The 13,880-nt window shown below is 36.9% G+C and overlaps 1 protein-coding gene and 1 long non-coding RNA gene across 2 annotated transcripts in view; one reads left to right on the forward strand and one right to left on the reverse strand.

Moving 5' to 3' along the window:
* Window positions 1-4,707, forward strand: part of LOC139144768 (WD repeat-containing protein 5B-like) — a 51,657-nt gene extending 46,950 nt beyond the window's left edge. Inside the window, exons 6-9 of the mRNA XM_070715499.1 lie at window positions 706-805; window positions 2,139-2,201; window positions 2,481-2,573; window positions 3,275-4,707. Coding sequence (XP_070571600.1) covers window positions 706-805; window positions 2,139-2,201; window positions 2,481-2,573; window positions 3,275-3,412 — 394 coding nt within the window. The 3' untranslated portion in view covers window positions 3,413-4,707. The remainder of the gene's footprint in view (window positions 1-705; window positions 806-2,138; window positions 2,202-2,480; window positions 2,574-3,274) is intronic.
* Window positions 4,708-6,509: 1,802 nt separating this feature from the next.
* On the reverse strand, window positions 6,510-11,167 carry LOC139144773 (uncharacterized). The gene is made up of 4 exons (XR_011554855.1): window positions 11,037-11,167; window positions 9,477-9,586; window positions 7,892-7,984; window positions 6,510-7,187 (listed from the first exon to the last, which is right to left on the reverse strand). It is a non-coding gene; the product is annotated as an uncharacterized lncRNA (long non-coding RNA).
* Window positions 11,168-13,880: the final 2,713 nt, after the last annotated feature.

Genomic DNA, 13,880 nt, shown 5'->3' on the forward strand with positions numbered 1-13,880 from the left:
ATGGTGATGTAGAGTTATGAAAGATCTTCCCGTCCTTGGTATATCGATTTTAGTAGTAAATTTACACAGAATCTGAGGGCAGAGAGAATAAAAAAATTTTATTCCTTTGATTTTCATGGCAAAACCATAGAGGCAATAAGCACAGTTATGAACACATATATTGAATCCCAAATCACTGCAAAGATATATCACTGGATTGCAAGAATACTGTGAATATGTCTCAATGAAATATATTTAAAAAAACTAATCATGTATGACCAAAGTAAAAGCAGTGATCTTCAGGACTTCCCCCTGGTTCTATTGATTCTAGTAATGTTGTCTCTGTATTGTGTTGGTGAAGTTTTATATACACTGTATGTGCTCTATCATAAGATGATAACTTTCATGCACTGCTCGCAGTAATCCAACCACTGTGAACAGTGCCCATGCGCTTTGAATGCGCTCTTGCCAGACATACATGTATATGGTAGATGAAATGTGAAGTACAGAGTATTGTTCTTTCTTGCACTCTTTGGTGTGACTAATACATTAGACATTGTGTACCAACATATGTGAAACCTTGGATTGGTGTTTTGTCCTTTACTCCTAAAATGCTTTATCTTATATCATAATATATTTACTAATTTTATGGCATAGAATTTTACAAGTCACTTTGTTGGCCCTTGCATACCAGTATATCTTACATGGTGTGTGTTTTTACAACAGAAAGCTGTATGGCCCTCACATCTGTGGCGATTCCTTGGATATCGATGCAGATCACAATCACATCCTGACCGGATCGTGGAGAAAAACTGACAATTTACAGGTAAGTTATTGCCATTGTTTTGAGAAACCTCACAGTGGCTTTCTTTGCACATTTTCAAATATATTCAATATTCAATAATAGTGATATCTTCGGTAGAAGAGATATACCGGTACACTTAATTGTCCTGTATACATATGAAAAACAAATATGTACTTCAGCTGTGTGGACCAACTCCATTTGTGCTTTTTAACATCAAAATCGTCCCAGAGTTCAATCATTAAAGGAACAAAGTCGGCCATTTTTCATGAATTTTGTTTGATGTGAGATACTACCTATATTGATTGACATGTTGAAAGATACTGAATGAATGGGTGACCATGCATATATTCGACCCCTGTTTTAAACACGATAAAGGAAACCATCACGATAATGAATTAATGGTCATGACCATTAATTCATTATCGCGATGGTTTCATTTAATTTGTCTGAAACCGGGGTCAAATATATGCATGGTCACTCATTCATTATCTTTCAACATGTCAAACAATATAGGTAGTATCTCGTATCAAACAAAATACATGAAAAATGGCCTGTTACATATCTAGGACAAATTTTTCCGATTGGGAAAATTCTTCACATAAGAGAAAAAATGCATGATGGGACAGTTGTATGAAAATACATGAACATTTCTAGGTGGTCTCCAAATCTCCCTTTTGGTCTGGTCTACTGTACTGCACAGTGTGTAAGCACGGTGTCTGTAGTTCTCACAAATTAACAACTATGCTTGCATTCAGAGAAGATTAGAGAATAAATCCTACAAACACTTGTAAACCATGTGCTCATGGGTCTGCTGACTTTGCCACTGGTAGTAATTTATTTTCTGTACTCTGCTGTAATTTGAGTAAATTTAGTGATGCTTAATTAATGCTAGCAGGTTCACAGGTGAAATGTGCCTCAAGGACATATATTTGGACTGTCAAATTTTTACAATGCTTTCCCTATCTGATGCTTGAGTGGACTCATTTTGTTCGCAGTGAAGTTTCCACCAAATTTTCTTATAGGAAATTGAGAAGATAATCTCACCACCACTCCCACCCCTACCCCTACCCCCTCCCCAGCAGTTTTTCTCCATAAAGCTAACACAGGGTACAGTGGCTCTTTTAATTTGACAACTGTGAGGTACATGTTTCCCAGAGGAGAGTTTTAGCAAAAGTTTAAAATTTTCAGTTTTGAGGTATACGTGTACTTTAAACACAGAGAATAGCATTTTCAACCTCAGTCCATTGAAAGTAACTTCCTGATACAGATTTAACTCTTATGGCATTTCGACAGCTAGAATAGTGTTTCCAGAGGCATTTATAAAGTTTCTCTCTTTTTTGCGTTTGCACTCCAGATATGGGATTATTCCTCTGGTGGTTTCATCAAAAGTGTGCCACAAGATTTTACCAGCTCACTGGTAAGTTATTCTTTTTTAAAGTTCTGCAGGTACATTGAGAACAAAGCAGATGTAAAAATTTGTATAAGCTGCTTTATTATCCATGGGCTACTGGAGAAAATGTAACTTAGAATGATCCAGTGGTTTGAAAATTATACTGATAGAAGGGGACATCACTATGAAATGAAAACGTATGTCTGACTGTTTTAATTAGAAGATTACTTGCTGTTAACCTTTCCCTGACAGTTTTTGCACCAGCTTCCTAGAAAGTCTCAAAATTTCTTTTGAATGTATTCACAGTTGTACTGTGCACAGTGGCTTGGCAAAGACTACATGGCAGTAGGTGGATGTGAGCAAAACATTGCCAGGGTGATTGACAGAGGAACATTACAGGTAAGGAAGAACTTATCGATGACAGGACGTTATCCTGAAGTCACTGCAACTGTAACTTTGTTTTGCTTTCTTGGTCTTCTATCGAGAGTAAATTTAAAATACCTAGTATTTCTATTTTCACTCTGAGTGTAAAGTACATTATTTTTTGTTTCCTCTGGAATTTAATTCCGGACATGTCCAGATTAGCATTGTGCTCAACATATATATATATATATATATATATATATATATATATATATATATATAGATATATATAGTTTGTCTTATATGCAGAATGCGAGATATTCAAGCTACTTGAGAGGTAAACTATGCAACTGAAAAGAAACAAACCAAAAATTAAAATAGTTAACATACATGATACACATATGAATGAAAAGACTTATTATTTGTAAATAGTATTAGTTTTAAAAAGTGTGATGACAGCAATCAGTGAACATTAATACTTGCATGTTTCTGATGCTACACTTTGAAAATAGAGAATGTTGTTAATAAAATTATGTTAGAAATGTTATACTGTCCAAACAGTCCCTCCATCAAAAATTTTTTTATTATCCATGTTCCCTTTACATCTGTGTCTACACATTTTCCTCCTGTTTTACTATGTTTGACCATAGACCCTTGAGTTTTCTCCAGGGTCTGTGAGTTGTGATATTAGAGACATTAGACTCATCTTCACCAAAACCTTGTCAAATTTTTTCCAGACTACCGGTAGAATTGTAGATCTTCCAGGTGGCGTTTACTGCATCGCCAACGACCACCGCGGAATCCATCCACGCATTGCAGTCGGCTCAGGAACAAACATCTACGTGCTGGACAAGAAACCCATCCCAGTGACATAGTGCCTGCACCCTCTGCGCATGTGCTTGCCATGTGATAGCCACGTGAACGATGTACTCACTCATGTGGATACCATGTGACCGTCACATGATCAACTTGTTTGCAAAAACATCACATTGCATACAGACACAGTCTGATGTGATTCTCAGTGTTTTTTAGCATGTGTTCATTCAGTTGGCACTGCCAGTAGTGTTATATTTTGAGAAAAAAAGTACATCTAAATAATGGCTAGGTACAAGAAACTAAAAAGGTTGTTTCTGGTAAATACTCTATATTCAAACAAGGTTATTCTTCTCAAGACGAACAGTAACTTCTTCGGTTCTTGTCAAAGTTCAATTATATCAAGACAATTTGAATGCCTGTATCAATTCAATATTTTGTGTGACATGCATAAAGCAAATGATTAGCAATGCGTGGCACCTTTCCAGACATAACAATATCGTAAATTGATCACATATTCTATAAGTTTCATCAAGCTGACTACAGGATGTCTTTACTGGTTTGTAGGAAAATAAAAAGTTAGTACACATGGACAAATTTCTGAACTATACAAAAAGCAATTTTTCATGCTAGGATTTTCAACAAATTTGAGTCGATGACACTCTCATGAAATGAGGAATATACTTTCAGAAGATGATTTTGTTTCATTATTTCTCTTTTAATGAGAGAGTAGCTGTTAAAGTCAGTGTACACAAAATGGGCCAGAATATGTCATTTTGAGATAAACCTGTTATTATTATTATTATTGCAGATGTGTTCACTTGACAGTGAAGAAAAACATTGCCAATAGAATTCCCATTACAAGACCAGTGCATCCACTGTTTGAAATATGACACAATGAATCATTATTCATTTTATGCAAAATATATCAACAAGTACTGTTTATTTATGTAAATTGTATGATAATGACACCTTACTTGTGATGAATATTCATGAACTTAACATTATTAACTCTGATAGGCCAGTGACATGTTAAAGTTGCATCGCTTTTTTTGTGAAATCTTTCAAATTTTGTTTTCATACCAACAGTCCATATTTGACATCACAATTATGCACCAATTGTGCGTATCAATTAAAAAAAAAAATTATATGTTTTGGGAAGTTTGCAATTTGATAAGTAACACTTGCGAGGAAGTTACAATGTTTGTGAATCTTTGTGAGTGTATGATATAGCAGCAGCAGACACTTTGTTCCTTGTTGACATCCTGGAATAATATCAATCACAATGATAAAAAATGACAGATTTTCAGACAGTGTCTGTTCAGATTCTGAAGGTCAGAACTGCAACCGTCCCTTTTTATACTGCGATACAAAACTTTCAATTTTTGTAACAATATTTACTTAACTTTGCAAAATGTGTAATGGTGTGATTAAGCAATAAAGCACACCCAGCAATGGTATACCACGAGATTTTGACCAGTTTACGACATATATGCACGAGCGATAGTGAGTGCATATATGAAGTGGAATGGTAAAAATCGAGTGGTATACCATCGCTGGGTGTGATTTATTGCTATTATATCATAACAGTATATTGAAATTCTGGCGTGGAACGTCATAAAAGGAATTTTTCTCAAGCTAAGAGCTGGCGCATGCCTGCCATGGTATATCACAAATATACCACGGTTCTTTTCGCGTCTCGACCAATCAGATTGCTGTATTTGCACCATCAATATACTGGTATGATATAATTTGTAATATGTTACATGATTATGTAATTTCTTTAATTTATATTTAACTTTGTGAAATGTTACACTTTCTAATAAGCTTATCAAAAGGTTAAAAACAAAATATTGTGATAGCAATAATAGAGGGCGCTGTTTATTTTCAGTCTTCCATATTTGTTTTCAAAGTGCTTTTTTTTGTTTTACATTGCCAGGTTTCTGTACTATGCATTCAGATTGCCATTTCTCATTACTTCATAGCAGTGAAATAATACCAAATATAAAATTCTGATCATACATGGTGTGATTTCCTGTTAAAATCCACCTAAACAATCCAAAACGTAGATACTTACAGATCATTTGTGCCTACACAGAGTAGAATTACTTCAACCAGAATAACTGTCCGTCCAAAATACAGTGCATTAGAATAATTAGTGGAAATTTCAACTTGTAACTCTCTTAAGTTTCTAGGTACATACTGTCCTACCAGGATTTAAAATTGATGTAGGAAATAGCGTCTGTAGGTAGATGTCGCTATGTCCTTCGTATGCATATTGAGCCGGTGTTATCACCTTGCAGTTATGCAAACACATAAGATGTGAAGGACCAAAAACTGAATGAAAACACACCAAATCTTTGCACCCTTTTTTAAACATGAGATTACTGTGTTACCTTGTAAAGATTTTACTTTACAGATGTGCCATCCACTCGTTGGTATCCAGCAGTTTAAAGAGATCAGTTGCAAACATTTTCAGCAAAAAGGTACAGCAAAAAGTTCCAGCAGAAAGATGTTGCCAAACCACACATTTGTTCCCAATACCCTACAAGGTTTGGGGTTGAATAGGACCTCTACGGAGGAACACTGAAAAAGCGTCACACACATAGCGTAAACGTTACTTTTAGAAAGTAAGTCTTTTTTCTCTCTGGTAATAAAGAATTGAAGGCATTGTTAATGCTTTTGAGTTTTCTCAGCAACTGTCAGGCTTTGGCCATTCACTAAAATAGACTCCGATTCATAGTTTCAGAGTTGCGTATGGCTTTCAGAATATGTTTCACCAATCCAGATCTTCATCTTACAATCTATAGCTTTTCAACATCTGAGTTTATATCTTTGTTACTTATTATCACTGCTGTTTTTCAGCCTGTATCAAATTTTGCTGGTAGATAGATATATTCCATGTAAAAATATGATGTAAATAGCAGCATTTTACCAAGTGTGAATCTTCTGTTTCAATTTGATCTAATGAATTAAAACAATTCTATTCATCGACTTGTTGTGACTTTTTAACTTTTATTACTCACTCAAACCCAGCCAAGCTGCCACTGTTGAGTATTGCAATTACCCATCTAGCATACTCCCTCTGATGGAGTGCCAACACACTTAACATGCTTGCAAGCTTTTGCATACTTCAATAACACGGTGGGAAGTTAAATGTTTGGTACACTTCACAGTTTTTATTCTTCTTCAGTATTACTAACTAAAGATAAACCACAAATCACAATCCGGTATATATACATGTATTATTTGGTAAAGCAATGTGACACCGCCCTCTACAGGCCAATGTTCATACAATGTTTTGCTACAAAATTGGCACATCTGCAGTAGAACTAGTAAAACGTCATGAATGATATCAGTTCAATTGTCATCAAAACACTTCACTTTTCTTATGTGACATTTCGAACAATAATTATTTTTGCTCTGTATATATTATATTAAGATGCAAAGCAAGATGGGAGTTGCAGTTTCATACAACACACAGTACCGTCAGATCATGGGGATGGGTATATGTACATGTGCTACTAGTGGGAGTTACACAGATCTGTTTAAGTTACACTCCAAGGAAACACACCTGTGTATGCATACATGTCACACACTGTAGGGACGATATTATGAGTAGATATTATGAGTAGTAATCATATACAGTATCGTCAATGATGCGTGAAAGTTGCATAGCACGGTGACTGAACAGGGTTGTGTATAAACAAAGAACCAATGCCAGCAATACAATCTTTCCCCCACACAGGCACTGGATCATCTACTGTCACGTCATAAAGCGTCATTGGCACTGCAGGTCACAAGGGGGTATCAACATCATGACTTCGGCTTTGTGTACTGAAATACAAGAGCACTGTGTTATATTATCATAGCTAATACAGTCCAGCTTGCACATTCACAGTTTTCCAGGGTTTCCAATAATTACATCGACTTCAAATAGGTGGCTAATCGATGGATGTGCCGGGAAGGGAAGAAATTCACACTTGGCAAACTAAATATAATTTTTTATGAGGAGAATACATGCGCAATACTATTGAAGAGCTGGTCAATTTGTGCAGTGAAAAACTGATTTGATAACTTAATCCTCTTTCTACCAGGCTCCATAGTCTAAACCATAGGAATAAATAAAACTTGGGAGAAAGAGGATTAAATTATTGCAACTTAGTCAAGGCTTGTGTGATAAGCCCAATGGCACTACTTGCAATAAAGACAGTTGTGGAATTACCGAACTAGTGGGAGGGGGGACCATCTCTTAACCTTTGCAAGCAGTTTGTCACATTTCATACATTCTCTGAAATGTCTCCACAGTAACCTATTTCAGGTCTGTTAAATCAGTAATGGTAAGATAAAAAGTGTATCATACATGTACATGTACACTTAATCATATTGCTGACTTTTTTCTGACTTTCGGAAACATTTTATGATAGAAGTTTAAACATCACCTCTTAATGAGGGATTAGAACAAACTGCACAGCCAATGACATACATTGTCACATAAAGACAAAAATTTCACATGGGTCAAAGGTTAAAAGGTCACTGACCTTTGTAACAATCCACTCTGCATCTTGCACGGCTCTTTGGATTATTTGTTGGATTCTGAGTGGGTCAGTTTCATCCACATGGCTGCTGAACCCCTAGGGTAAATGAATGGTACACAGGGGTTAGATATGATAATCACAACAATGAATTTCAAATTAAAAGGATTACTCTATGAGAAGAATTTTTTGCAAAGTGTTTTCCTCTACATGGTATAATTGTCAAATTGCATCAGAAGTTACATGTATTGAGAGTACCTGAAACTTCCACTGCATTAGTCATAAAGCACTAGTTAATGTATTAGTTTATTTACTCATAAGGACTGGCTGATTAACTCACTAATTTTTATTAGTTGCACAGGTTCAATTGAAAAGTTAAAAGACATCCGAGGGAAAACTAATGTGAAAATTGGGGTGGGGACGGGGGTGGGGTGGAATTCACTATTATGCTTGTTTGGTAGTTTTCAAAAGAGAATATATTGTGTCCAAGTGCTCTGTTCAAAATCAATGAATGGAAATCCTATGACTATAAAACCAACTGAAACACTAGAATCCTTGCAGACATTATATCAAGCTGCCATTCAGTGCATGATGAAAACAGAAATCCTGGGAATTAGTGAGATTTAAATAGAAGATATGGTACATTGGAAAAGCAACTGGTCAGGAATAATAGCACAATATTGAAAAATGTTATTTAATGACGAACAAATTGGAAGTGAAATTTAAATGCAATGTAGACATTTGTGCAGTTGTACACTGATCTAACTTTCAAAATGTGATTGGCTTTCACAATCATTCAAATAGCTAACCTTTAGAGCTGCCGTTGTGCTAATATATTTTTCCTAGAATTTTGCTGTGTTTCAGCTTGTCGGCATTCACCCTCACTGTAATCCCATCCACACCATAAACATATATAGTGATGTGTGAAGCAGTAAAACAGCTCTTTCAAAAGCTACATGTACAAACGTACCAATCAAAGCAAAACACTTGACCTATGAACCTGCTTACATGTTCACTGATGCAGCTATTGTGGTGTTTACACACATGGATTTTATGGCTGTCACTTGTCAGAACTTACAAGGCTTGCCCTTAAAACTTCATGATAACAAAAATATCAGCACAATAAACGCAAAACCAGGTCACGTTTGGGGAGGTCCGAATGATAGCTCCAGTGGGTTGCACAAAAGTTGCGGCAAAGGTGGAAGTTGCCTGTGAAATTTAGTCTGGCATGCATCAAATAATTCTTCCTAGAATGTTTTCTTGCAACATATTCCCGATCAAAATCATCTAGCCTTTCCAAGAATCTAGTTGTGCTCCTCATGAAATGTGAGCTTCTTCAAAGCGGTCTTTAAAAAAGTCAACAATGCATGCATGCATACAAATCTCTTGGTGCTATGATGTAGAACTAATTTATTTATGTGGAGGGTGATGCAATGTTTCATCTAGACAGGTGGATTTGGGGAGTCCCCCTCTGCTAACATGTTGGCACCCGCTAGTAATTTGTCAAGGGGATAGCACCTGGGCCGGACCCATGAAATGGTGCCAGTCACACCTTAGAAATACAAGTAGAACACATGAACTGGTAAAAAACCTCCTAAATTTTCTGGTAAAGGGGAAAATCCCCCTTGTTGATGCCATCCTGGATGAAAACACTGGTGATGACAAGTTGTAATCCTTGCCGATCCAGTTCCTTGTTGTTCCCTAGGGAGATATGAACACAGCAAAGGACTTGGATGGGGACTGTCTTATCAACTTTGCTATTCTCAAACATTTTGTCTTCCCCTGTATAATTACCAACCATTGTGACCATGGGATAGAAGTTTTATGACAGCTGGGGCAAGTTGCTAGCCAACGTGAGACTTGCTTTGCTTTGTTTTTTCATATTAGCAGCTTCTGGGTCAATGAATCTGAAAATAATTTGCTCCACCTGAGCCCTGAGCTATAGCTACAATACTGGTAGTATAAATACCTCTGCGACATTCACACAGACACTTTACTCAGTGCAGTTGAATTCAACATCCACTGGCTTTAGCTAAACATTTAAAAAGCAGCTACATATGGTGCATGCATGCACACAATTTCATCATATATATGCAGTTTTGATATAAAATTTGTGTGAGAAAAATGACAGATTGCATTAGTTCTCATTCAGGGCCAGCCAACAATGCTGTATATCCATGCAAACAGCTGTTAATTGGTAAGTGATTTCTTGGTGGGTGGGTGGGGAAATTTGTTGTACATCAGCAGGTGAGAAATGGGCAGGTGGGTACTTTTTCCTAACGGAGGGAAAGTGTTCTGCTGATGTGCACCATATTCGGAAGGTTATATCTAATTGGTTGATTGTCACTATTCACAGCAACTTAGGGAGTCGTGTTGAATTATTTAATTATAACGGTAAGATTCAGCCACCCAATTGAACATTAGCTTCCAAGACGCTGCACATCAGCCCAAAATGTTTTCTGTACTAGCAGGCTGGTGTCAGCAATTCTTTTCATATGAGCAGGGCTGTTTTTTATCCTCACTTCAATGGGCAGAGAAATTTCATTCTACTGACCATGTACTTAACAAATGGGACAGTGGTCAGAATGTGGTCACAACAGTCTGAAAGGAAATGAGCTTGTTCCCCACATTGCACTCAACATGTTGCTTTTAGGAAGCCCGTGTGATGCAGTCAGGTAAGTCACACCACAGGGAACAGAGCAATATGTGTTTAATGTTGTTGTTTTTGTTGTTTAACGGCCGCCCGATAGAACACAAGTATTTTCTTTTTGTTGATTTATTTCTACTGCGTCTCATAGCCATGGAAACCCTATAATTATTTTCTTTTACAGTTATTTAGAAGGTTTATGAATTAATAAAAAGAAAACACTTGTGACAAATGATATTCAATTTCATTTATACCTAGTAATAAACACACAGATGAGATTCACAACTTGACATAAAAGCCTTGAAAGAGACGTGTTGAGCGCCTGTGCTGCTGTCCACAGTGAACAGTCGCATGTGAGTACAAGGTATGTGTAGGACAGCCCTTGTGACATGAAAAAAGGGGCCACCCGGTATACACCTTCTGACCAGCGACTGAGGTTTTTCGGTGAGGACCGAGGTACACAGAGTAGAGGTGTCTGCGGTAATGGAAGGGTATGGTACCTGCCTGTCTCACGTGGTGTTTGTAGTGATCCTGTTGGATTTTCTCCGGAAGCTTCTCACACTGTCTGAATAAATACTTGTACAGCTCTCTGGACGTTCTTATCACCTTGCTTCCCGCCTTACTCATTGTGTCGTGGTGCGAAGCAAACGGCAATTGAACCAAATTTAGTTTGTGCACGGTCCCTGTGCTTTACGTTGGCAACATTGCCTCTCGTCTGCAAGTAAGCATGCGTGCGATCGCTTCAGCGTCTGCCACTTCCGGGACAGCTTCCGGGTGTAGTGAACAGCGCCGCCACGATGGTGTTCATACAGCTCATTTCAAGAACTCTGAAGCCCGTGTTGGGGCACAGGGTATCGCGAGCAATATTCGTCTAGAGGTTATGAACATGATCAATAAATATCATGTATTAAATTGTTTTTCATTACGCAAGCCTTACCTGTCTATTGTGTACCTATTACTTTACCGTGGCTATCTGTGTATAGTATTTCAAAGAAAACAGTCTATATCTGTTAATTGCCCTTCCTAATTCCCTTCATTAATTTGTTCTGCCGATCATCGACGCGGGGGCTTATCCCCCTGACCAAATAACTCGTTAACAGCCCATAGACACCGGTAAGGCTTGTATAATGAAAACAAGTTTAATACCATGGTATTTATTGATCATATTCATAACTTCTAGACGAATATTGCTCTCAATATCCTGTGGTTTGGGTGGCTTATTGTGTGTTCCATTTGTGTCAAGAAGGGAGTCAGTATGTCCTGTGGTGTACGCATGGCCTAGGCTCTCTAATAGCCCCTCACAGGCCACGCAATGTGGCTGGTGTAGCCAACAACAGGGATAAACAAACAAACTCATAAAAACAAAAAGGTCAAAATCAACAGAACAAACAATCAAATAAACAAATAAACGCATAGAAATAACAAAAAGAAAAACAAACAGCAATAAACGGAACAAATAAACAACCACCAATCAAACAAAAAAGCACAAGTAATAACTAAATAACAAATAAATAACAAACAAATAACAGCTGCAAAGAAATAACCGAATAAATAACTACATATCGGGAATAGTTATTCGAACTCTAAAACTTTCACAATTCTTTTTTGATCTACCACTTGTGGGGGTTCATTTTAAAGCTCTTGGTGTGAGGAAACTTTTCACCGCCATAGTTCAAGTTTTCAAAAATCGTAAATTTTCTTTCTCTCCATAGAGTTAACATAGAGATGTCGGCAATTTTGAATTTTAAATATCGTTAAATCTGGGGTAATTTGTTTCTCTAGTACCAAAATTTGCACTGTTACCCCAGATTTTTATTCTTGCTTTTGAAAGAGAATGGTTGAAAGATTCCTCAAGCAAAGTTTGAGCAAAGGTTTTTTAACATATTCAAAATGCAACGTCACTAGTTGGAGTAGAGTGGGTAGGGATACTGGTGTCGCATTTTGAATATGTTGCATGTGTTCTTCGGTCAATTATTTCAATTCTTATTCAATTTATTGTATTCTCTATTTATTTATTTATTTATTTATTTATTTATTTATTTATTTATTTGTTCTTTGTTTGTTTGTTTGGGTTTTGGTTGGTTTATTTGTTAATTCATTTGTAATTCATATATTACTTGTTTGTTTGAGTTTGATTCGCTTGTTCGGTTTCGTTTATTTATTTCTTTGGTTGATTTTTTGTTTTTGTTTGTTTGTTTGTTTGTTTGTTTCTCCTTGCTTCCCTCTGGTACAACCTAGCTCAGTGAGCTGTAGTGTAGATCCCGTCGTCTTTCGGCCTGCAGAATATCAACGGAGGCTGAAATACGTCGAGATCTAGACTAAGTGAGCTGGTGCAGCCAGCGCCAATTTGTAACATCTCTTCCTTTACGGTCTCTGAGTTGAGGTACCGATCTGGGATCGCAATGCTTTCAGTAACTGAAGCTGACAAGTTGTCGGTAGTAAGCACCACTTTAGCTCTTTATTACTAAACAGCAACGGTGAAGACTGAACTTCTAAATCTCCAACTCTGCTCTGCTCTACGTGACCGTTTCAATTCGGCCTACGGTTTCTGTGTTGAGGGGCGACAGCAAGAGAATACTACGTCGCCGGACTCTACATCTGATTTTAATCACATTGTGTGTTGAGGTACCCGTCTGATCTTGGATCGTAATGCTTTCAGTAAATGCTTTCAGTAACTGACTTTAAGTAACACATTAAGTTGTCAGTTGAAACACAGTCCTATGGTTGTAAGAACCACTTTAGATTTTTTCTTATTGAACAGCAAACACGCCATTGTTTTAATTTTGCCTTATTTGTAATCGTTAATACATTTATTTGGTATGCAGTTTCTACTTTCCGGCCGCATCAGGTAAAGCAATTCAATATAGAAAGTAAATAATACAGACAGGGCAAATATAAAAAAGCAAACAAAACAAAAACATATCATTCAAAAGAAAGGTAATGTTCAATTGAAATATAAGTTTGACAACCACAAAAATTTATACCAATTACTTCCCATATTGTACATTAGAAACAGTTCAAATCGAATCATCCTTGATTACTAAGCATGTTGTTTTGCATTTTTATAACTGTACAAACATTCATGAATTACCCGCTTCATTCCAAGGAAAAATCTAACAAGTTTTTGTCAGGTGTAACATTATTGGAAAAGCGCAATGTAAGTCATAGTCTATGGTAAGGTAGCGGTCATTACTTACAAGCAGGGGGGGCGGAACGGGTCATCGTCGAGTTTCGTTCCGATCATTTACGTTACAATCGGCATTGTGCTTGTCGCCGTTGACGTTCAGGGTCGCCATTCACACACCCATTAAAACGGTGTGCTATCAACAATTTCGGCGTTTTGCGTTA

The sequence above is a fragment of the Ptychodera flava genome, chromosome 12 (genome assembly GCF_041260155.1).
Source record: "Ptychodera flava strain L36383 chromosome 12, AS_Pfla_20210202, whole genome shotgun sequence".
Lineage (NCBI taxonomy): Eukaryota > Metazoa > Hemichordata > Enteropneusta > Ptychoderidae > Ptychodera > Ptychodera flava.